The 22,613-nt window shown below is 58.3% G+C and overlaps 3 protein-coding genes across 4 annotated transcripts in view; 1 reads left to right on the top strand and 2 right to left on the bottom strand.

Moving 5' to 3' along the window:
• Window positions 1–208: 208 nt before the first annotated feature.
• Window positions 209–14,867, bottom strand: LOC134504096 (B-cadherin-like). The gene is made up of 16 exons (XM_063313115.1): window positions 14,261–14,867; window positions 14,013–14,127; window positions 9,376–9,587; window positions 8,108–8,254; window positions 7,674–7,829; window positions 7,428–7,572; window positions 6,745–6,920; window positions 6,449–6,577; window positions 5,769–5,954; window positions 5,113–5,357; window positions 4,281–4,423; window positions 3,435–3,659; window positions 2,892–3,110; window positions 2,035–2,165; window positions 1,690–1,836; window positions 209–932 (listed from the first exon to the last, which is right to left on the bottom strand). The coding sequence occupies exons 1-16, from the start codon at window positions 14,315–14,317 to the stop codon at window positions 723–725; spliced, it is 2,643 nt and encodes an 880-aa protein (XP_063169185.1). The 5' UTR covers window positions 14,318–14,867; the 3' UTR covers window positions 209–722.
• Window positions 11,628–22,613, bottom strand: part of DEF8 (differentially expressed in FDCP 8 homolog) — a 44,811-nt gene continuing 33,825 nt past the window's right edge. Inside the window, exon 13 of the transcript XR_010068625.1 lies at window positions 11,628–11,639. The gene's annotated coding sequence lies outside the window, so the exon portion shown is untranslated. The remainder of the gene's footprint in view (window positions 11,640–22,613) is intronic.
• LOC134504110 (5-hydroxyisourate hydrolase-like) lies at window positions 18,618–22,579 on the top strand. 2 transcript variants are annotated; one of them, XM_063313144.1, is made up of 4 exons: window positions 18,618–18,792; window positions 21,169–21,230; window positions 21,321–21,459; window positions 22,345–22,579. In XM_063313144.1, exons 1-4 carry the CDS (start codon window positions 18,700–18,702, stop codon window positions 22,432–22,434), a joined length of 384 nt encoding a protein of 127 aa, XP_063169214.1. In that variant the 5' UTR covers window positions 18,618–18,699; the 3' UTR covers window positions 22,435–22,579. The 2 variants fall into 2 exon arrangements, with proteins under 2 accessions (XP_063169214.1, XP_063169213.1); XM_063313143.1 differs by having other exon boundaries at window positions 18,627–18,792; window positions 21,070–21,230.

Raw genomic sequence — 22,613 nt, 5'->3', positions numbered from 1 at the left:
TCCCGGGCAGAATCCTACAGTGCTTGGGGAGGGCAAGAGTGAAGGAGCAAGAACGCCCCTGCCGGCTCAACCAGGCTGTCTCGTGCAGGCTGGCGATGACCAAAACTCACTGCTGTCTGGACACAGGGCAGGCTCAGTTCCCTCAGAAAACATGACACCGGTTTCTGTGTGTTTTTTTAAAAAACCCTTTTATTAAAACTTTACACCCTGATTGTCCAGTCCTTTAGTGATCATCAACTCTATTTCATACATGCTACAAAAAAGGGAAAGAAAATGCAAGTCCCTAACTGAGCTACAATACATAATAATGGGAAGGCAGCAAAGAAGGTTCAGGGAGGCTGCTACGCTGGGGGCAAGGAGTCCATCACATCTGCAGCCGCCAAATCCCCCTTCCAGGCCCATCTTGTGCAGCAGCATCTCCAACTCCTGGCAGCAGGGGGGCTGGGATCAAGGGGCAGTGCAGAGGCTTCCCAGCCTGCCCCCAGGTTCCCCCGGCCAGGACAGATCCCCATCCAGAGACGCCCCTGCCCAGAAAGCACATTCGGAGCTGCCCCTTTGCAAAGGTGTTCAAAGGATCATCTTCTGGGGGCCCCGGAAAGTCCCTGGCAGCCCCTTTTGTCCCAACACGGAGCAGTGGTCAGCGTGCCAAGCAATGGCAGTCAGCACAACACGGGAGCAGGTGCCCAACATGGGGAGGTGGTTGGGCTGCAGGGCCAAGCTCCCTAATCGGCCACGCCTCCCCCGTACAGGTCTGCCAGCTTCTGGAAGCGGCTGCCCCAGTCCTTGAGGTAATCGTAGTCGTGATCCTGGTCGGAGGCCGAGGAGTCGAGGGAGCTGAGCGAGCCAGCCTCTGAGCCCCCACCCTCGTAGTCGAAGACCAGCAGGGAGTCATAGGGAGGTGCTGTGGGGTCCAGGTCAGCGGCCTTCAGGTTCTGGGTGGGAAAGGGGGGCGGGATTGGCCTTGCGTGTGGGCAGCAGCGCCACCCAAAAGTTTGTCTTCTCCCGGGGCTTCGGCATCCCAGCCGGTCTGAGTTAGGGCTGTCTGGCAGCACGGGACCCCAAAGGCGGAGGCCCTCTGAGACCGCCCCAGAATGGGTGCTATGGGTTTGGGCAGGGCTGAGATGGGGAGCCCAGAGACTACAGAACCAGCCTTAAAATAGGGTTCAACTGATTTAAGAGTCCTTCTCATAATAATAATTTATTAAATTTATATGCCACCCGACCCGCAGCAACCCTGGGCAGTTTGCAATTGTTAAAACGCTTAAAAATGAAGAACGAAGAGCAGGGTCTTTAAGGCCCTTCAAAATACCAGCCATTCAAATCTCAAGGGAACCCCATTCCATTCTTGCCCACTGCTGCCCCCCGCAACACATGCCCAGGTTGTCAATTTATGACAAGGCACGGTAGTCTTGGGGCTGCAAGGAGGGCCTGGGCACCCGCCCCTGTGGCCACGCGAAGAACCCTGGCAACGTTGCATTTGCATCTGGCCGGGAAGACGCACGCTTCACCCCCCGTGATGTGTGGGGCTCATGTGGGAAGGTGTGCGCATTCAGTCCCAGGCCCCCGAGACCCGAGGGGTGGGCCTGCCTGCACACGGTGGGTAGAGGATGCTGCTTTGGCAACGACCAGGAACCACCAGCGCAGCACAGAACGAGGTGTCTCTGCCTGCCCTGCCAACCCCTGCCTTACCTCGCAGATGAAGCTGCCAATCTCATCAGGGTTTGCAGGGCGGGGGCGGTACTGTGGGGCTGGCAAAACGGTTGGCACAACGTCATTCCGGAAGACGACTTCTGGACGCGTGTCCAATCCCCTGTGCAGCTGGCTGAGGTCGTAGTCCTTTCGGGACAGGGAAGGAAGAGCTGACTGGCTGAGGGGCAGGGTGGGGCAGGGCAAGGGAGCTGCCCTGGGAAGCGCCCCCAGCACCTTCCCCCAAAGGGAGTTGATCCTGGGCAAAGCTTGCACCTGCCCCCAGCCTGCCTGCACATCCGGGAACCAGCAGAAAGCCAGGGCTCTGTCTTCCCCTGCAGGACCTACCTGGTCTTCCTCGCCCCCTCCCTCTTCGCCGTAGTAGAAGATGTTGTCCCGCATGTCATCCTCCGGCAGGAGCAGCGGCTCCTTCACCACCGTCCTCCTCCTTGCGAAGAGCAGCAGCAGCAGCAGCAGAACTGGGAGACGGAAGACAGCCGGGCTCAGCGGGTGCTTCCGCTGGCACCACAGCTGGGGAAGCGGAGCCTCAGGGCGGTTCAGCATTGCCACAGGCCCAGGGACCAAAAACCCATGGTTCTAGTCCTCAGAATTACGGGGCCGATGCAAAGTAGTATAGGCAGTCCTCACTTAATGACCACAATAGTGACCAGGAAATTGGTTGTTAAGTGAGTCACCACATGACCAGACCCAATTTCACAACCATTTTTACAATGGTCGCTAAGCAAATCCAGCTTCCCCAGTGGATGTGTTTTGCTGGAAACCAGCAAAAAAGGTCACAAATCGCGATCACGTGACTGCAGGACGCTGCAACTGGTCGTAAATGCGAGCTGGCTGCCAAGTGCCCAAACTGCGATCACGTGATTGCAGGGGTAGTGCGACAGTCATAAGTGCAGGTACAGGTCATAAAGCACTTTTTCCCAGGCCATCGTAACTTCAGACTGTCATTAAGTGAGGACTACCTGTAATGCAAACTAAAGGCTTCTTCACAAGTCCAGGGAAGGCTGTGGCTCTACATCTGTCAGCCTCACTGGAGTTGTCACCCAGCTGTGGTCACTCCCACAAGCGCAGCATCCTGTGTTGATGCACAGCTGCCCCAGCAGGTGAGGAAACGGGGGCCCTTGCACCCCAATATCGGCTCCTGGCTCCCCTCCCCTTAAGGGCAGGAGAGCGCTTTGCACACTCACTCAATAGGGCCAAAACAGCCCCCAAGATGGCAAGGATGACCGGTGCCCCAACGATGGCCAGCTGCCCCTCCGGACACTCGTCCACCTCTCCCTCGCACTCGCAGACGGTCGCCTTGAGGACAGTCAGATGCGCTTTGCCTTGCTGGTCCAGCAGCCGGAGGTAGACATCGTACGTCTCCCGCTTCAAGGGCTTCAGCAGCTTCAGGATGGCCGTCTCCCCTGGAGAGCCCGACGGGCCAACCGAGGAAAAAGAGGCGAATTCCAATCCTCACTTTTGGAGGAAGGGCCATGCTGCTTCTCCTTCCCCCTACCAGGAGCTGACCAGCCTGGGTGGCCTGCAGGAGAGGCCCCGGGAATGGCATTTGGTATCATCCTCAGGGAGCAAGAGGGTAGAGGGGCACAAATGCCCATGCCTCATGGGGGGTGCCTGCCCTGGCACTGAGGATGTGCTTCCCAGAAGTCAGGTTGATGCCCACTTCTCCAGCCACCCAGGACTTGGCGGGCTGCTCCAGAGCCAAGCACCCCTCGCCCACAGCGGCCCACCTCTGCTGTCCATCTCAGCAGCCCAGTTCTCTTCCGAGTTGTGGCTGAGTTCTGCGCGAAAAGGGGAGGCATGGGGAGGAAGATCCTTGTCCAGGATGCGCAGCAGTTGCGGTGCCGGGTTGCGGTTGCACACGGTGAGCTTCCGCCGGTCAGGCTCAGGGCCATGGTCATTCACGTCCAGGAGGGTCAGCAGCAACGTTCCTGTCCCAGTTGCTGGGGGGCTTCCTATTGGTGTGGGGGGAGGGTGAGCCATCTTTAAAAAACAGCAGCATATGAAGTCCAGACCATAAAAACGTGCAGCTGCCGATTTGCAAAGCCTTTGGCTGTTTCCTGCAAAGGGCGTGGGAACAAAGGCCCTGCTGCTGCCCTCCCACAGCCCCCAATTCTTCCGCCAGAGCTTGCCCCATTTCTGCCCAAGGCTTCCACGTGCATCCAGCCTGCTTTTGCTCCGGAGGCTGCTATCCGCCCCTGCAAGTCCCCACGCCTTGTACGAGGCAAACAACAGAGCAAGCTCAGAATGGGGCACAGCCGGACAGGACCGACTTAGTCTGAGAACCAGTACTGTGGAGGTGTTGGGGAGTAAGACGCCACTCAGGGAGCCAAAATACGAGTGACGTTCCCACCACCGGGCCTGGCCTTGTGTGTGTTTGGCTTCCGAAGACCACGAACCTGCCCTCCCTATTTCTGGGCAGATCCCTCCCTGGATGCTGGTCCTCGTGACCGGGGAGCCTCGGCAGCTCTGCCACCATGCGTCCCTCACATGGGCAGCTCAACAAAGGAGCACTTGATCCCCCCAGCCACAAGGGATTGGGAGAGCACCTCCCTCACCAGCCCAGCAGCATTTACCATCATCCGCCGCCAGCACAAGAGCCGTGTAGGTGTCGTTCCGGATGAAGGGGGACTCCCGGTCCAAGGGGCCCTTGGCTGTGACGATGCCGCTCTCTGGGTGGATGGCCAGCCAGTGGGCCGGGTCACTCCCCAGCACATACCTGAAGGGGAGGGAGACCCCAGCTGAATCCCGAGAGAGAGAAAGCAGGTGGGGTGCCTGGTCTGAGGGTGGACAGACAGGGGACGCTTAGGACATGCTTGGCCTGGAAGGGGAAGGCTTCGCTGAGGTACAGCTGAGCTCCTTGTGCCCCCAGACCCGCCTGGACCACAATCAGGGCTGGGCTGGCAGTTGGAGAAGAAAAGGAGCTTAGCTGCAAGGGGGTGGGGGTGGGGAGAAAAGGAAGGGAAAGTGCAAGGAGAGAAATGCAGAGCTGGAGAAGGCAAAGGGGCAGCTGGAGGGGCCCTTATTTGGGGAAGCTGCCCTTAAAGGCAGGCTAGAAGTCCTTCAGTGAAATAAATACTCATCCCAACCACCATCTGGAGGTTCAGGAATCTGCTTGCTATGGAGCTTTAAGGCTGTCGTCTCCCTTTGTTCTCCCATTTAGATTCTGCGGCAAATCTTATCACCCTCTGCTGATCCACTTGCCCCTTCCTTTTCACAAATGGAAACCTGGATGCCCTGCTGAGTGATGGGACCACAGCATCCTCAGGCAGCCTCTTCCCTCCAGCTGGAGATGCTTTGCACCCCTCTTCCCTGGGGTGCCTTGCAAGCACCTGCCCCATCTACCCCTCCCCGCCTCGTGAGGCCTCTGGGTGGGCCCCCCTTTGGCTCTTCAGCAAAGCAGCTCACCTGATTTTCTGGGGCTGCATCGTGTCTGGGTCCTGCGCTGTGTAGGCAGCAATTTTCTGCCCCACCAGAATGTCCTCCAAGAGTTTCACCTCCAGGACCATCGGCACGAAGACGGGGGCCTCGTTCACATCCTTCACGTTGACGGTCACGGTGGCTGTCGAGGTGGACAGCTTCACCGCAAAGGGCACTTCGTTGGCCACTGCCACCTGCAGAACGAACTGCTTCCTCGTCTCAAAGTCCAACCCCTAAACGAGGAGGAGGAGGAGAAGCCTCATCAGATGATGGAGCTGCACTGCTGGGGCCGCGCGTGAAGGGAGCCGTCCTGGGGGTCAAAGCAGACGAGCCTCAGCCGGCCACCAAAACTGAGCTGAGGTTCCTCAGCAAAGGCGAAACTATTCCAGGTTAACCAACTGGGCAAGAAGCCTCTTATCTGTCCATTCATAGATGATGATGATGATGATGATGATGATGATGACAACAGCCTCCAATCTCTACTAGTCCTTCCTCCCCATATATTACACAGAATTGCCCTTTCTCTTCCTGGAAAGGTGGGATCTCTTGCTGGTGCCAACGCTGGTGCATCCCCCACTTTCCCTCTGGCCCCTGTGCACACAGACAAGAGCTTGCACACGGAAGTAGCTGGTGTTTGTGCCTACTTTGGTTGTTGTCACAATCCCTTCGTTGGTCTCCGGGTCTGTCAAGATGGAGAAGAGCCCTCCATCGTTGCCCTGAATGATGCTATAAACGGCATGCCAAGCAGGAGAGTGGCGCTCGTCCTTGTCAGTCACAGCCAGCCTCAAAACCTCCACACCTTCCGTGTTCTCCGCCACCTCTGCCAAATACTGAGGGAGGTACAAGCCACCAATTAAGAGCCTGAAGGACTGTGAGACCCCCACCCCTTTTGCAGGGCAGGGCGCTTGAGGAGGGGCACTGCAGCCCCCCCACCCCCTGCCTCTGGGGGAGCTGCCAGCCATCAAGGTTGTCTAAGAGGGAGAGCATCAGTTCTGCCACATCTGGGGGAGGGAGGCGCGATGTGTGGAGGAGGGCAGGTGGTAACACCGTGGCTATGCATGGAACCTCTGAAGTCCACACACCTGTTACAGTGACTGTTGTCTAGATTCAGACCTCACACTGAGCTATTACTTGGTTTGCTTGGTTTTCTCTTCGCAACACCCAGTCCATAAAGCATAGCTGTGGCTTAACACTTTTGTGTGAAGCCAGACCATTGTAGCTTGGGCAGTAAGTCACAGTAAGTGAGCTCAGCTCCTGAGCTGGTGGGCCCCGGTGCCCTTTCCCAGGAAGGTGCTCCTGCTCCCAGCCCCTGCAGGATGGGTACCACTTGTTCCTTGAACTCCGGCACGTTGTCGTTTGCGTCTGTGATTTCGATCACGGCTGACGCTGTGCTGGCTAAGCCCAACCCGTCCAGGTCTGCTGCCTGCAGGGTCAAGGTGTATTCCCTCACTCGCTGGAAGAGAAAGCGTTCTGATTAGCGCTGGAACTGACCTGTGTCCCCCGAGGAAGGGCACCGCCAGGGCCCAATCTGGTTCTAGCTGGGAAGCAGCCCCACCGAGCTCAGGGTGCAGCCGGGCCTTTGGGAGGAGGGCCTGTCTCTCCGCCCAGCCCTGCCTTTACCTCCCGGTCGAGGCCGCTGGCAATGATGCTGATGGTCCCTGTCGCTCTGTTGATGGCAAACATCTGCGGGTGGGGCTCCTGGGGCGCTTGGCTCAGGATGGAATACGCAATGACACCGTTGTAGGTCTCTATGGCATCGTCCGCATCAGTAGCAGTGACCTGCATTACAGACGTCCCTAGGAAGGACGAAAGTTGAGCAGGGGCCCCTGTGAAGCTGCCCGAGATTGGCCCGCATGGCCCAGCTGTGCCGCCTCTTCGGCTGGCATCTCTGTGGCTCTGCTCCAGCGCCTTAACCTGCCTCCCTGAGCCACAAGATGGAGCAATTTCCAGGAATCTCAGCCTGGGAAAGGGCCACTGGCTGGGACAGGGGACAAGCGCCCACAAACGCATTCACTCCGCTTCCTCCTGGGCTGGGGGATGCTGAAGAGTGAGGGAAGCTTTGCTTGTTCTTAGGGGAAAAGAAAAAGGGAGTTTGGAACACATTAAGAAGTTAAGGGCAGCGACAGGCGCAAGCAGAGTGAGGGCCTTTCTTGTTAGTTTACCTCTTCTTTCTCTTTCTGTAACGCAGCACCACTAAATCATTTCTGAGTTAATGTCTAGTCACAGTCCTAGCAGGGTTTGCACAGAGTCTAAAGGTGGAGCTGCTGGGGCTGAGTTTCTCCCCGCCACCCTCCCCTCTTTACCAGGTGTTGCTCCTTCCAAAACTGATCCCCTGAAAACCTGCTGGGCGAACTGGGGCTTGTTGTCGTTCTGATCTGTGACAGTGACGATAATTTCCATCGGTTCCTCTACAGGTTTGCCATTTTCAGAAACTGCGTGTGATAAAAGCTGCAGAAAGAGAAAAATCCAAGTCTGGAGTGCCCGCAGGTCCCAAAACCCTCCCGTCACTGCCACAGCGAGGATCTTCTCTGGAAGGAGGGCCCACGTACGTGGTATTTCTCGATGCTCTCTCTGTCCAGAGGCCGCGTCACCTTCATCCAGCCCGTCTCCTTCTCAATGATGAAGACTCCTTCTGGAGGGGTGTCTGCCCCCTGCCCAGTGATGCTGTAGAAAACCTTTGTTTCCTTATCCCGGTTTGATTTGATCTGAGGCAGGAAAAGAAAGGGCAGCCTTAGTTTCAGTCCTGGCAGGGTTCCCCCTCCTCCCCCCGCCAAAGAGAGAGATGCGTGGGAATGCCGGGGAGCTTGGTCCATCAGGACGGTTACCCACCCAAGGGAATGGCCTCGCCCAGGCTGGCACCTTCAGTGCATGGGCCATGATGTCCAGGCTGATGGGATTCTGATCCAGCCAGCCAGCCAGCCAGCCCCAGCCACCTGAGGCATAGCTGAACTCTCCCAGTGCCACCTTCTGGGGTTCCACCCACCTGAACAAGCTTCTTGGGGAATGGACCTCTCTCGTTTTCAGGCATTCTGATGGGGGGGATAACCCAGTCTCTCTTCTGCCGCCTCAGGCCAAGCTTGGCTGGTAGGAACTGCTGCCCTTCCACCTGCCTGGCAGGAGAAGTTTCCTCCTGCAAGAACAGCCTCAGCGGGTTAGGGATTAATCTTACGGAGAACCGGTGGTCATTCTGAGGGTTTGGCAAACAGGCACCCAGCCGGTAGCCTCACAGACCGGAAGGTCAGCATCGCCTTCCATTGCTCCAGAAGGTCATTCTCCAGCAGTGGTCTGCAGAGGTCTACAGGTGGTCCGTGGCCTCTCTGAGCTCAGCTGGCCAGGTACCCCCTTGCGGCCTCAGCCCCCGCCTTGAGTGACAGACCCAAGGTAAGTGTGAACAGCAAATCCAAAGGTGGAAAAATATAAACAGGTTTCCCTGAGCGGGAGAGTTCCCGCCCTCTGTGCCCTCTCTGTTCTGATGAAACTAAGAGTTCATCTTGTTATATGGCATGAGGTATGTAAAACCATTCAAGGGACTTGTCAATATTTTTGGATTATATTTTTGTTAAAACAATTTCCTTTGAAAAGGTGTTTAAAAATGGAGGGGACAGGAAGCAGAGATGAATAAAACTATGATTACTAAGTTATTTGATGAAAAATGTGAATTTCCTCACTGCTAAAGATGAAAACGTAGAGGGCATGTTTGCTTCACTGAGCAATCCCTGCATTTTCTGAACACTTATTTAGAAATCTGTGATTGTGAGAAGTCTGAGAAATAAAGCCCTGGGAAATCTGAGAATTCTTCTTTAACGTGACTTTGCTCACAATCAAAATGCTACAAGTGTGCTGCCGTTGTCGCCCTCTAGATGTTGCTGAATTATCCCCCTCCCCCCCCACACACAGCATGCCTTACAGTTAGCTGGGGGCTGGGGATGCTGAGAGTTGTAGTCTGACAACAGCTGAAGGGTAACACAATACTGGAAACTTCAGTGCTGCTATACAACTTGGATTCAAGATGCAGCAGGCCCGCGACTGCACAGCACTGCTTCAGTTCAAATACTATTCAGTGGGCCAGGTGAACAGCCCCCCCCCACTTGCGGGGAAGTGAGCCCTCCCCCCCGCACGCTCCACCTGTCGTGGAGCGCCAGGGCTCCGTTAGCATAGTTTCCACCACAACCGCCCAGGGAGGCACAAAGGTTGCCATGGCACCTGCCACCTGTGCTCTCCTGAGGCCGCCCGCTGGCAGAAGCACCTTACCTGCGAAGAAGGGGGGCCTTTGTTCTGCAGGACAACCGAGGCGGATGACTGGATTCCCCTGGAATCTCTGGCATTCACCGTGAAAGTCCGCTCCTGCTCCTGCTGCCTGTAGAGCCGGCGCACGGCCACCTTTCCGTCCGCCAGCACTCGGAAGTTGGGGGTGTTGGTGCCATATGAAACTGGCTCCCCTCCTGGGCATTCTGCAAACTTGACTGGAGGGGAGAGAAGATGAGAGGAAAGCAGCAGCAGCGTTAGGAAAACCCTGGCCCGAAACTTGCAGACAGATGGAGGTCCAGCTCGCTTGGCCCATTCAGGGAAGCCTCCTGAGCCTCGTCTGGCCAGCAGAGCCCTGCCTCCAGCCCCCCCTCTGCAAACAGACTCCCAACCAAGGGCAAGAGTTAGGGGGAGGGGCTGGAATGCGCCTGATAAGCCTTCCGGCAGGCAGCCCCCCAACTTGGCTAGCTCTGTGAGACCGTTGCCCAGGGACGGAGCTGTTCTTTGCCCTGTGATGGATTGGCACTCCTTGGATCACTTACACCGAGAGGTGAGGGGGGGGGATCATTGCACAGCCCCTCCAGCCCAGCCCAGCCCAGCCCAAGTCTCCTCTCCACTGCCCACGTGCCAGATAAGAGCAGCAGGCTGGCCTTGAGCGGAGGAGCAGCCCCTCTGTCAACAGCCTGGGCTCAGCTCATGCAGGGCCTTGCCCCCAGAGTAAGCACTCTGCAGAGGCAGAGCCCCGCGGCCCCCCACACCCCAGGTCACAACACCGGCCAGCCCCTCGCTCGAGCCTGGCCTCATGTTCCCCCACCTCACAAGGGGCAGGTGGCCTCCCTCCCTCAGCTGGCAGCAGGAAGGCGCTTCTACCCTTCCTGGCCACGGGGTCCATCTTGAGCCATACCTTCCAAAGTCCTGACATGTGGCACCCGCCCCCCAGAAACACCCCAGGCCTCTTTCAGCACTCAGGACAGAGCAGCCAGCCAAGGTCTTGGCCCCAGAACAACCCAGATCACCCACCCTCCAACAGCTCACTCAGGCCAGCAGCGGCCCCCAGAGCCCCAAGGACGCAGCCCCTCTCAGGTCCGTCCCTGCAGACAGGCAGCTGATGGCCACGGGCACCAGCAATGGGGGCCTCAGCATGGGGTCTGGATGGAGAGAAGGACCAGCCCACCAGCTGCCACATACGAAAAGCTCAGGAAGGCACCCCACTCCAGGGGCTTCCCAGAAACGCTCGGCCCCCTTTCACCTCCACGCCAGACCCTGCTCCCAGTCCAGAAGAGGTCCTGAGCTTGCTGGACTTGCAGGTCTAACAAAAGGGGCGGTGAAGACGCCCAGCAGCCACCAAATTGCCCCTGATGAGGGAGGAGTCTCCCTCCAATGGAGGCCTTCAGCACCTTCTCACTTTCTCTAGATTCTGCCCCAGAGCAAAGGCAAGATCTAAAGGGATCCTTCCAGCTCCAGGTTCTGTGAGCACAGCTGATTGTGGGGAGCCGTACTTACTCCACCAGCTGCTAATGCAGTGGTGAGACTGCACACACCTTGACCCCACAAAGCGGCCACCGCCACCACGGAAAGGAGACCCCGCGTGAACGGCTCCAGTGCTCTTCAGGGCCAGGGAGCCTCCCAACCACCAAGGCAACAAGCGTCATCCAGGCCTTGCCCTGTGATGCCACAGCATGCCATCTGCCTGTCTCAGGATGGGTGCAAGGCTGCCCCCAAGTGCCAACCCACGAAGGCCAGTGCTGGCTATGTCCTGAGAACGGGCTGGGCCCCCTGGCGCAGCAGCAGCCCCACCCCGCCCACAGGACCATGCCCTCCTGCTCCTGTTTCCAGTGATGGGCAGCACAATGCCCAGAACACCACTCTGCTCAGCAGTTTTGAAGAAGGGCCAGTGGCTAAGTGGGAAAGAACAGGCTCTTCTGACTTCCTGCCCATCAAGCACAAAAAGGTTTGGAGGTCAAAGCCATCTCTTGGCCCATCCCGGCACTCTCATCACTTAGTGGAATTGGACCCATCTGACAGCCATTAGCCACGTCCCAGAACCCTCTGCGCACCATTACTGGAAATCTCTTTCTCCCCAGGAGGCTTGCCAAGAGCAGGGCACGCAGGGCAAACCGGCTCCAGCCAGAAGGAGCAGAAAGGGCCCCGAAGCTTTGCCACTTGGCCCCAAACCACTATTTTTAACCTCTGAGAGTGTGAACGAACAGCCACCGGAGTAGCTAATTGCCCGCTCGTCCCCGTTGAAAGAGCGAGCTGGCCAGTCACCGCTGCTTCCCCCACCCCGCCGTGTCAAAGGGCTGTGAGAAGGCTGCTCCCCATCAATGGCCAAAGATGCCTCACATCTGAGGAAGAAAAGTGGTGCGGGATCCTTCCCTGGCTCCCTCCTCCCTAAACAGGGCCAGGAGGTGGGAGGGGAGGGGCTGACTCAGCCATCCCCTCCCCTTTCTCCAGCATACCTGGAATTTTAAGGCTCCAGCGGCAATAGCTCTTATCTCAAGGCCCCTCCATTACACGGTCAGGCTGCCCAAAAGGTGAGGAAAACACACCCAGGAAGAGGAAAGCAGATTAAGCAGTCTGTCTCTAAATGCCTCAGTAAACACCAGGCTCATGTAGGGGCAGGATGCAGATCAGCCCCCAAATGGGGCAAAAGCTGCAGTGAAAAATACACCACTGCTCACAACCCACAGACTAGGTTAGGGACAGATCGTCATGGAGAAAATCTATCCACGCAGTCCCTAACAGTCAACAGCAACTGGGTGGCACATCATCACCCACTCACTCACAACTGCTGCAAAGGAGCATCCGTCCTGAGGCTCCCTGGAAGAGCACCCCGGCTTACCTTGGCTGGCTGAGGAGGAGCCGTGAGTCCTAATCCCTGGTGTTCACCCCGTAACAGCTCCAATCCCCTGCGCCTGAACCAACCCTCCCCTCTTTTCGTCAGGGCTCGTGCCTTGTGTGTGGGGGCAACAGATGTTTTCTGGCATGGCAACTGTCTCCTCATCAGAGCACCAGAGAAGAGCAACAGCAAGAAACAACACGGGCAACAAGCAGCAGTTAGGGTTAGGGTTCACCAGCAGTTCTGAAATTCTCTCCTCCTGACTGGGCAAAGGAGAGTGCCCACCATGGGACAGAGAACACCTTCAGTCCATGGGGACAGCTCCAGAGTCCCTCCCGCTGGGGGAGAGTGTTGAGTGGAATCAGACCGAGGAGGGCAGGACCCTCCCTCCTTCCTAGACAGTCCAGGTTTTGACCACAAAGAGGCATTAGCTTTATGGGGAATTCACTGGGCTTCGGATGCGAGCCAGCAAGCCATCAGGGCAGGCCCGGGTTTGAGTCTGGCTGGGTGCGCAGACCACTTCCAAACCCCAGGCGGGGCAGAAGCCCCAGACCCAGCCCAGCCATGCTTGCACTTTCTTCCTCCCAGGCCTGGGAGAGACCAGGGTGGCTCTGGTTGGCAGGAACGGAAGTGGCCGGGGCAGAGGGAGTCAAGGGATTCCTGGCAGGGCCCAGGGCTGAAGCAGAGACAGATCAGCCTCTGTGTTGGGCACAATGTGCCTCTTTTGCCAAACAACAGTCCCTTCCTGGACCTTGGGTGGGCAGTGCCTCAAGAGCCGGGGCGCTCACACAATGGGTGTGGCACCGCCCACGTCCAGGCCGGAGCAGGAGGGGGTGGGGAGGTCAGCTTCTGAGACTGACAAGCCCGATGGCCCTGAACCTGCAAAGGCCGGCTGCAAACCCCTCCAGCCGCCCTGGCCTGTCCCTGCTTACTCAGCCTAGCCCTGCTCACAGGCTGCTTCAAAGATGATGGGGGCCGGCGGGGGGGGGGCGGGGCTGGGAGCCACGGTCACACTCCTGCAGCAAGAGAGATTATTTTTAATTGCACCCTCCTTCAAAGGGGGTGGGGGCGGCGGCTTAAACAACATATGACAAGCAGGAACAGCAACTGCCCCTCCCCCGCGTTAGATCTAGGAAGAACTTTCTAGGGAATACATCCAGATCAAGATTTCGATGGACTGAGGGGCCCAACAGACAGCCGAAAGCAATCCTTCAATTTCGAAAGCACCTGAGTCTATCGGCGGTTTACTCCCGGAGGGCTCGGAAGCGCTGGCTCGGGATCCCAGGCGACCGCCTGAGGTGAGTCCGTTCGGAGCTGAGCTTTAGGCGCAAAATGGATGAAAAACTCCGGAGGAGAAAGACGCTCAGCCACAGGCGGCCCCGGCAGGGTCAGGAGCGGGCTGGGACTGAACTCGCTCCCTCCCGCGCGCGACGGGCGTCCAGCGAAGAGCGGTGGTGCCAAAGCTGGGAGGGGGAGGTAAAAGCGCTATCCCCACAAAAGCCCCCAGGAACTCCCGATCAGCCGCTCCCCTTTCTCAGCCGCGCCCCCCGTCGGGAAGGGGGCAGGCAGCTCCGCCCACGAGCCCGCCCGGAGGCACGTACCCGGCCCAGGCACGCGGCAGCGGCTCCCCAACCCGCCCGGAAGGCCAGCCGAGCCCCCCGGGCGGGCGGGAGCCGAGGCGGGACGAAGGGGGACCTCCGGACCTGGCCCGACTCTCGGGGAGGGGGAGACCCAGGACCAAGCAGCTGCGGCTCGGCCTCGGGCTCGCTTCCGACGGCCTCGGCCACCGCCCGGCCGCACTTACCTTCACCCAAAACGTGGCCCGGAGCCAGCTGCCCGTCGGGCACCCCGAAGAGGAACCGCTGCGAGACGAAGCCGGAGCGGCACGGGGGCGGCGAGGCGGCCAGGAGGAGGTCCACCTGTGGAGGGGGAGAAACGGCGGGGCTCAGGCTTGCAGCCCCCCGGGCGCGACAAGCCCCACAGGAGCCGGCGCCAAAAGACCGTCGAGCCGGCGGGCGGTGGCTCGAAGGAGGGTCCGAGGACGGCGCTCACCTGAAGGAGGACGAGGAAGCCGCAGGGGAGGAGGCGCGCGGCCCGCCGCCGGCACATCGCCGCCGTCGGAAGAAAGCCGGACCCCAGACGGGAGCAGCCCGGCACTCGCGCGCCAGCTCTTCTCTGCGGGCTCCGCCTGCCCTCCGAGGCCTTTAAAGGCGCCCCGCCAGGTGAGGCTCTGCGGGCGGGGCTCCCGCTGGCCTCGCCCCGCCGCCCCCTCCCCTCCCGCCAGGGGGCGGTCGCACGAGGTGGGGGCGCCCTTCGCGGGCGCTGGGATCGACCCGTCCCGCCGGCGTGCGAGAGAGCGGGGGGCGCTTTCAGCCGCTCGTCGGAGATCTTCCCGCTGGAAGCCGCGTTCCCGAGAGTCCCTCCCCTCCTTTGATCGGGCCCGTCGGAGGCGATTTTCGCGGCCCAAAGGCCGATCACCCGCTCACGGCAAGGCCGGTCCCCGGCCGAAAAAAGGCAAAAGCTGCACAGCCCCCCGCAGCTCTGTCCTCGGTCTGGTGGGCGCCCGCTCTTCGCCACCCACGGCGCCCCTCCCCGGCTCAGTCTTTCGGCGGCCGGGCCGGGCCGTCCCCCGAACCTCTTCTCGCTCGCAGCGGGTCGGCTGGAAGCGGCGCGGGGGGGGGGCGGTCAATCAGCCCCGGGCAACGCCGAGACCTGAGAGGCGGGGCTTTCGCGCTCAGCGACGGGGGAGCCGAGGAGGGTCGCTGTTCCGAAGACCCGGCGGAGCCAGCAGCCACCGGGCAGATCCCCCCTCGCCCCCCCCCATGCCTTGCCTTCCGAAGGTCTTCCGCCGTTTCATCCCTGGTTCCTGCTTCCCACAACAGTTAGTTCTGCTGGTTCCCACAACATCTAGTCACGCTTGGGCCGCGAACGAACGAAGGAACGGGGCAGGCGTTCGCTTCGTGCCTGTTGTGTCAAGCTGGCTGCCTCGGTGGGCTCCAGTTAAGCCCCGGGAGAGGAGGTGCCGTCGGGCCTGGGTTTCCTCCAGAACAGCCTTCCTGGTGGAATCGGTTCCCACCCGACCATCACCCCAGGTGGGAGGGTTATGAAGAGGGCTTTTCCAGGGGGCCCGGAAGATTGGCGCCTCTTTGGGTGCCAGGCAGGAGGCAGATGCTAAATGACTAAAAAAAAACCTGGCTTTTTAAAACTTGGAACGTCAAAGGTATTTTAAGTGCCATTTTTATATTTTAAAATATGAATGCTTATTTTTTAGTTTTCAGTCAATGAGATAAAACAGAGACTTCAAGAATACAAAGCACTGTTATGTACTGTCCGCAAGTATGTACGGATACAAGTGAATTGATATAATGCTTCAGAAAGCTTAGGACAAAAGTGTGTGTGTGTGTGTGTGTGTGTGTGTGTCTGTCTGTCTGTCTGTCTCCCCCCCCCCCCCCGCCCCTTTGCTTTCCTGGATGCGCTGCTCCTCCCTTGGTCCAGCTTCTCTTTCCTGAGGTCTGAGTCCCGGCACACACCCTGCAAGGCTTCTCAGTTCCAGGTCTTCCCAGTGTTGTCCTGGCTCTGATGCGGGAAGCTTTTTTCAGGTGCAGCTTGAAATATCCCTCAGGGAGGAGTGGAGAGTGGGGATCTCTTGGATCCTGGTCCCCAGCTGAAGCTCTTCAAAATGGACTGTGGGAAAGGGTGTTGTGCTCAGCTCCGCCTGGGAAAGAGGCTTTCCGGAAGCACCCTGGATTGCATAAGGGCCTCCAGTGTGCAAATCCGCTACCTTTATCCAAGGAGACTCGCTCGGATGAATGAAAGGCTCAGGCATCTTGTGGGCTGGCAGCAAAAGAGGATCAGGGTTATGTTCGCACATGCCAGTTGGATAGGATCACCACTCGGGGGGTGGGGCAGGCGGGGCAGGGCCCCTAAAGGAAGGAGAAGCTGCTGGGTTGGTTGCTGAAGGCAAGTTCTGCAGCTGCAGGAGAAGCGCTTCCTTGGAAAAGGGGTTGCAGGCTGGAAAGAAGGCTCCTCTTAGACTCAGGGCAAAGCTGAGAGCTGACTTTCAGCAGGGTCTTGCCAGGCGTCCCCTGAACCATTGCTTGCCGAGACAAGGAGGGCAAGGGGGAGAGGAAAAGCAGCCCCGGGGTGCTGAGCTGCAGCAATTCCACCTTCCCAAAGGAGGTGAGCAGATCCAGGCTTCTCCACTCCCTTGTGATGATGCACTCAGTACACACTCACAAACACACACTTTCGTATTCTGCAACAAAGCACCACCGCAAAGTTCTGAGATGCTGCCTTCCTTCTTTGCCACAGCTGAGGCTGCGTGGCCCTCTCCCTTCCTGCCTCAGCCACACCAAAGTAGACCAGGAGCCCAGGGTGGTTCGCAGGGCAGCCAGCAGACGCCGGGGAGGCCCACCGCAGACCCCAAGTGTCACAGCCCTCCCTTGCACAGGCTCCCCAGCCACCAGCACCCAAGAGGTCCGTGGCAGGCAGCCAGAAACAGCCATCATGACCTTGACTATCATCTCGCTCCATCTATTGATCTGAACTGAGCTACTTTTAAAAACCAATCAAGGAAGAGAAAATTATCCTGCATGTCCCCATTCCCTGGCCACCAGGCCGTTTGCAACCTCTTGACCCTAGTCGTGGTGGTGAGTTTCGGTCCCAGGAGCTGGCAAGTGAACTGGTTCCTCTTTCTTTGGCTGCTCTCCAACCGTCCTCTTGGTGGGAATGAAAACCACTCATTTTGGGTTTTGCATCAATTAACCCCCCAGCGGTGTGTTCACAAGAGGGGCGGCATGCAGGATGCTTTGGGACGCTCTTGGGGCGCCCCCTTGTGGCATCAGCCTGCAGCGCTTCTCATCAACCTCACTGGTTGCTGCTGTTCCTCCCCATTGGAAGCCTGGCACCCTGGTAGATCTCTTGAAGTCATCCAGTGATCTGGCAGATCCAGATTTCTCTTCTGTCTCCCAGCCACGGAGAAGGCCGGGAAGAAGCAGCCTTCCTCGTGCAGCATTAGCAGGCCTCCCTTCCACCACGCAGCTCAGAGGGACGTGGCTGTGACTAGGCAGGAGAGGCCGTAGGCCAGCGCTAGAAGCAGGGTGGTAGCAGAGCCCCTGCAGGTGGGAGTGACCTCCGCTTCTGCACCAGGGAGAACCAGAGAATCAGCTCGCCCTAAACAATTTTATAGTTATTTTGCCCCTGAAACTTACAGGAAATATGAAGGAAGTCAGTGGCTGAGTTTTTTCTTTTTCTTTCTTTCTTTCTTTCTCTTTCTTTCTTTCTTAGTAGCATATCCTGCTGTTCACAGCGCTCCCACTTTTCTCCCACAACAACACCCCTGTGAGGTAGGTGGCTCTGGGACTGAACGACTATCTGAAGTCACCCAGGCTGAGGGTGGACTGGAACCAATTCTCCCTGCTCCTGCTCCAACACCTTAACCAGCATCCCACACTTGTTCATGCAGCACACTTAACCTTAAACCCAGGTCAACAAAACACGGGTGTGTACGTGTGTGTGCCTGCGCTCTGCTCACGCAATGTCCTGTGCCCAAAGACATAGCCCTAGCAAAGGAGAACGTGAAGGTCCGGCTGTCACAGTGGGCTACGACCAGGGTTGGGCGTCTTCCACCCGCTGAGCCACGAACTGCCCAGCCTTGTCTTAACCCTCATCCAGGATCTTGTACAAACTCAGACAAACATATAGGACACATCCAAAACCTGGTTGGATTTTTTGATTCCAAAGAAGGAAACACATCCCCTGTCAGGTTGCATTCTTATTTTCCCACTTGCAGCATTGACTGACTCCACGGGGACCTTCCACACCGCTTCGTGTGGGCCCCTCGGTGGCAAAAAACCCCACCGTGGCACCAGCTGGACTCCTGGCTTGGACTGGGATGCAAGAGGTAGGGAGGGGAGCAAGCTGGGGCCAGGGTTCCCCCTGGGCACTTGCTTGGAATGCTGTGCATTCCTTCCCATGGCCCTGGGCCAGGAATGAGGGTGGATAGAAACCCCCTGCCTGCACAGGCTCCCTGAATCGTGCCCCAGGGACCCTGGTGGGCACAGCCTCGGCTTGAGAGAGATGCAGGACCTGCTCCTGCACAGATGCACCCTCCTTCCAGTGCCGGTGAGGTTTAGAGAGGGTAAGTGGGGAGGACCCTCCATCTCTGGAGCAGGGAAAGAAGGAATCAGAAAGAGACAACGTGGCTTTGCAGAATTATGTAGTGGCTGAGTTTTAGAAATCTTGTTTTTAAAGCTGACAGTGAGGAACCCTGCTTTGGATTAAAAGCCTAGAGCCTGTGCCTGATCCTGGGAAGTGGTTTCCTCGCTCTGGGTCAAGAACCGCTGTCTCAAAGGCCACAGTGCTGTGCAAGAGTTCTCTTTCGTGCTCATTCCTCTGATTCGAAGAGTGAGAGCCAGGCTACGGCCCTGGCTAATCTTTCTCTTGCTGAATTGCTTGTGCAAACAGAAACTTTTGCCCTGTGATTCACCCACATGCTGGCCACTTGTGCACAGCTGAGAGCAAGGAAGAGGACGATGGGCTGCCTGGGGACCTTGCTGCTGCTCTGCCTCCCCTCCCTCCTTCAGGTAAGTTTGCCATCCTGGGTGGGATCCCGGCGGGGAGGGGAGAGGCAGACAGTGCAGGTGCTGGAGAAGGCTGGGATGCAGGAAATGGATCCTGCCCTTGGACTAACTAGACCTCTGGAGATCTGGGACTTCAATTCCCATCAGACCCTATCAGCATGGCCAGTGGCAGGGAAGCCTTTGGAACTCTCAGACAAGCCCCACTGGGTGGAGAAGCGGGGCTGGAAGGGGACGTGCACTGAGCTCACATGGAGGTCGCTGTTCTGTTTCCCCCACCTCACCCCTCACCAAGTGCGAAATGAGAAGACCGACCAACCCGTGGTACAGGGTTAGCAGGGGTGCGGCCCTTGTGCTGCAGGACAGACCCTCGGTCTTCTCCACTTTGCTATCAGGGGAGCAAATGGAACAGAAGAGACCCTATGGGGCGTCAGGGAAGGGGGTACCTGGGACCTTACTTTCACCTCCCGGGCAGCAGCGTTCCAGGCACCAGTCTCGGGCACCACAGGTGACGGCGCTCTGCTGCTGGGAGGTGGTCGGCACTGCAGTTGCTGGACAGAGCAGCTGAGGGCTTAGTCCAAGCCCTGCCTGCAGAGCAAGCTCTTTCTTTCCGTACAGGACCCTCAGAACGGCTCCTGCCGCTCCGGTGCCAAATCTAGCCAAGCAAAGGCAGAAAGTCATTGCTCGCGGCAGAAAGGCCGCAGCCTTGGCACCAAGGAAGCTTTCCCAGAATTGTTCCACAACCGGGGCACCAAGGCAGTGGTGCTGCTCCCCCTCCCTGAGAAAGAGGGCCGGGGCACCGCAGGGAAACACCCTATGCAGCCGTGCCGCTTGCTCGCCAGCAAAACGTTCTGAGCGGCTTTGCTCACCAGGCGGATTCTTCAGCCTTGGTCACCGAAGACCCGCAGGGCTGCAGTGCACAACTCGCAGCTGGGCCAGCCACGGTCCGAAAATATGCGGAGAGACCTGCTGGCGTTGTCCTGATGTTTTTCTCTAATTTAAAGCAAATATACGATTTCGTAAGAGTGACACGGGGGCAGCAAACTTTACGCTTTAAACAGGCAGGAGCTATTTTCCACGTACCACAAACACGTGGCCCTATGGAAGAAACCACTGCAAACACGTTAAGTGGTGAGGCAGAGACCAAGGCTGGGGGAGTCACGAGGTCCTCCCCACCTTGGTAGTGGGGGAGGGGCCTCTCCAGCTACTCCAAGAGCTTCAGAGGCGGCTGTGGGCAGCGCTTGGCCGCCTCCATCCTGGCTCACGCGTCCTGTGCTGAGAAAGGTTCCAGCTACCTACTGGGAGGGAAAGCAATCCGCAGCCGGGAGACCCCTTCCTGCAAGGGCAACGCGGGGCAGGCTGCCCTCGGTCAGGCCTACCTCCCAATATCCCCCCCCACCCGTCTGGGGAGCTCCTAACCCTTCCGCCAAGAACAGCTCCCTCCAGCAGAGCACTAAGGAAAACAGAAAGCGCTTTGGATTTCCCCACTCAACGTCCAGAAACGCGGGACTGAAAAGACGAGGGTGAGCTCTGCAACTGCATGGTCAGGCATGCAAGCTCCCTTAATCAAGCCAACAGAGCCAGATCTCCACACACAGAAAAGTTGCACGTGTATTGGGAAAGACGAACACAGGAAGGATGAGGAAGGCAACAATCGTATGCCCAGAATTCCAAGTACGGCCAGCCCACTCAAACCAGGCAGATATTATTACCCGTTCCAGTATGATCTTGATTTTAGCAAAGTTCAGAATTCACTGCAGGGATGATGGTTGGACCTTCTTTGGGTTTTTTCCTTGTGTACTACTCAGTTTTACCACTAGAAATGCTGCCCGTCAAGAAAACAGTCTTAACAGGTGCCCCTTGCCAAGAACAGCCGGGCCTGGCAAGGCTAACACTCCCTGCTGAGTCACAGCTGGCTCCCTGCCAGGCCACTTTAGCAAGGGGCTGGATGGGGAAGGCCCAAAATGGACCAGCTGCCAGACAAGGCTGGGGGGCGGCCCCAGGAAAATCTGGTGAGGAAAATCTGATGAGAAACCCTCTGGGAGGAAAGGGGAGCTCTCTCCCAGGCAACCTGGCAGGCAGAAAGTAGCGGGGAGGGCCCCCCCAGGAGGCTGGGCAGCCCTCCGGGCAGAGAGCTGCATCCCCCCTCCTCCCTCACAGGGGCACTGGCAAGCAAGCCTTCCTGTGCTGGAGACGGGGCCATGAGGGGTGGAGGAGGCCTGTTTGCGGGGAAGGAGCTCACGCGGCTTCCCTCTCCTTTTGGGTTCTCTGCTTGGGGTCCAGGTGGCCAGCTCCAGCGAGGACCACATCTCCCTGAGCGTCCACGCACTGAACGTGCTCACTGGCCTTCCTGCCACCGGCCTGACCGTGTGCCTCTCGCAGGTCCTGGCTCCCAGCTCCCAGCTCCCAGACCACAACCAGACGTGGATGGACCTAATGACAAGGTGGGGAGGGAAGGAGGGAGGGGGGTCCCCACCTCGCTGAGCCAGCCGGAACCGGCACAGCAGCATCACCGGGCTCTTTTTCGGTTGCAGCAACACCAGCACCGACGGGCGCATGGACAAGAGTGAGCTGGCCTCCCTGCGGCTGGAGCCTGGCACCTACAGGTTGCGCTTTGCCACAGGAGCGTACTGGCTGCAACAGGGCCGCACCAGCCTATATCCTTACGCAGATGTAAGTCTTCTTCCCAGCTGCGCGAGAGGGAGCCAGCAATCACTTCCGAGAGCTGCTGCGCTCTGCTCCCGCTGCTTGCGGATTCTCGTGGGAATCTGGCTTGAGGTGCTTTCGCCCTTTCAACTGCAGCTCGTGGCCCCCCTGAGCCAGAGGAGGATCCCTCCACCCTGAGAGGGATCCAACCTCAGAAATAGCCCCCGGCCCCTGCAGGACCCTCCAAAGCCCCTGCTCTCCTGTGCTGGAAAGAGGCAAAACAGGGAATGCCAGGGGAGCTGTGGATCAACCCTCCTGTCCTGGCAGGCCCTCTAACTGTGCCATCACCAGCCCTGGTGAAGAGAACGTCCTGCCAACAGAAGGAAACGCTTATGTGGAGTGGGAGGGAGGAAGAGCCACACACGCAGCTTTTCTCCCACTTCCGCCCTGCCAGCCACAGCATGGATGTGGGGATCCCTCAAGCCTCGGGGTCTACACAACAAGGGCTACGCAGCATCCTGAATCAGCAGCTGCCATCTGCTCAGATCAGCTGCTGCTACTGCAGGACCCAACCCTCCTTTCCGAGGGGAGCTGCTGCACAAAGTTGCACGCGGGCACCGTTCAGCACCCTGCTGAGGAGAGAGAATCTGGAGCAGTGTTTCTCACCCTTGGCCACTTTAAGATACGTGGACTTCAACTCCCAGAATTCTAGGCAGAGAAACACGCAGGGGAATGGAAAAGACCCGGTGGGGGGACGGACAAACAGGTCCTGCTGTACTGGGGCCCCCAACCAACAGAAAATGGAAAGGGCCACAGACTGGGCCTCTGCAGGCGTTTTCTCCCACTGCATTCAGGAAGGTCCCCCTCCACCAGTTCTTCACCTTTCCCAAACCTTTGGCTGGCTTGTTGCAGGTTGTCTTCATGGTCACAGCAGCGGATCTAAAGCTGCACATCCCCTTGCTGCTCAGCCCCTATTCCTACATTACCTACCGGGGGAACTAGCGGAAGAGCCAAGAGGGCTGTTTGGAGAGTCTTCGGGATCCCGGGCACCCCAGATGGGGTGGCACCCAAGACCAGCCGTGGTGCCAGCTCAAGACTAATTTCTTTAGTTTTATCACGACTAATAAACAATCTACCTTGCAAGGTTGTTGTGAGGGGGAATCAAAGACTGCTGCACGTAA

Source organism: Candoia aspera, chromosome 11, assembly GCF_035149785.1.
Source record: "Candoia aspera isolate rCanAsp1 chromosome 11, rCanAsp1.hap2, whole genome shotgun sequence".
In the NCBI taxonomy this organism is placed as follows: Eukaryota; Metazoa; Chordata; class Lepidosauria; order Squamata; family Boidae; genus Candoia; species Candoia aspera.
This window is presented reverse-complemented; position numbering and strand designations above follow the sequence as displayed.

Excerpts from the sequence above, each read along its gene's own strand:
- LOC134504096 (XM_063313115.1), bottom strand. The coding sequence starts at position 14,317 with ATGTGCCGGCGGCGGGCCGCGCGCCTCCTCCCCTGCGGCTTCCTCGTC. Across the intron at positions 7,830-8,107 it reads TCCCCAAGAAGCTTGTTCAG|ATCAAATCAAACCGGGATAA; the intron begins GTGGGTGGAACC and ends TTCCTGCCTCAG. Across the intron at positions 2,166-2,891 it reads GGCTGTTTTGGCCCTATTGA|TTCTGCTGCTGCTGCTGCTG; the intron begins GTGAGTGTGCAA and ends TCCGTCTCCCAG.
- LOC134504110 (XM_063313143.1), top strand. The coding sequence starts at position 18,700 with ATGCTGGCCACTTGTGCACAGCTGAGAGCAAGGAAGAGGACGATGGGC. Across the intron at positions 21,231-21,320 it reads TGGATGGACCTAATGACAAG|CAACACCAGCACCGACGGGC; the intron begins GTGGGGAGGGAA and ends TTTCGGTTGCAG. Across the intron at positions 21,460-22,344 it reads GCCTATATCCTTACGCAGAT|GTTGTCTTCATGGTCACAGC; the intron begins GTAAGTCTTCTT and ends GGCTTGTTGCAG.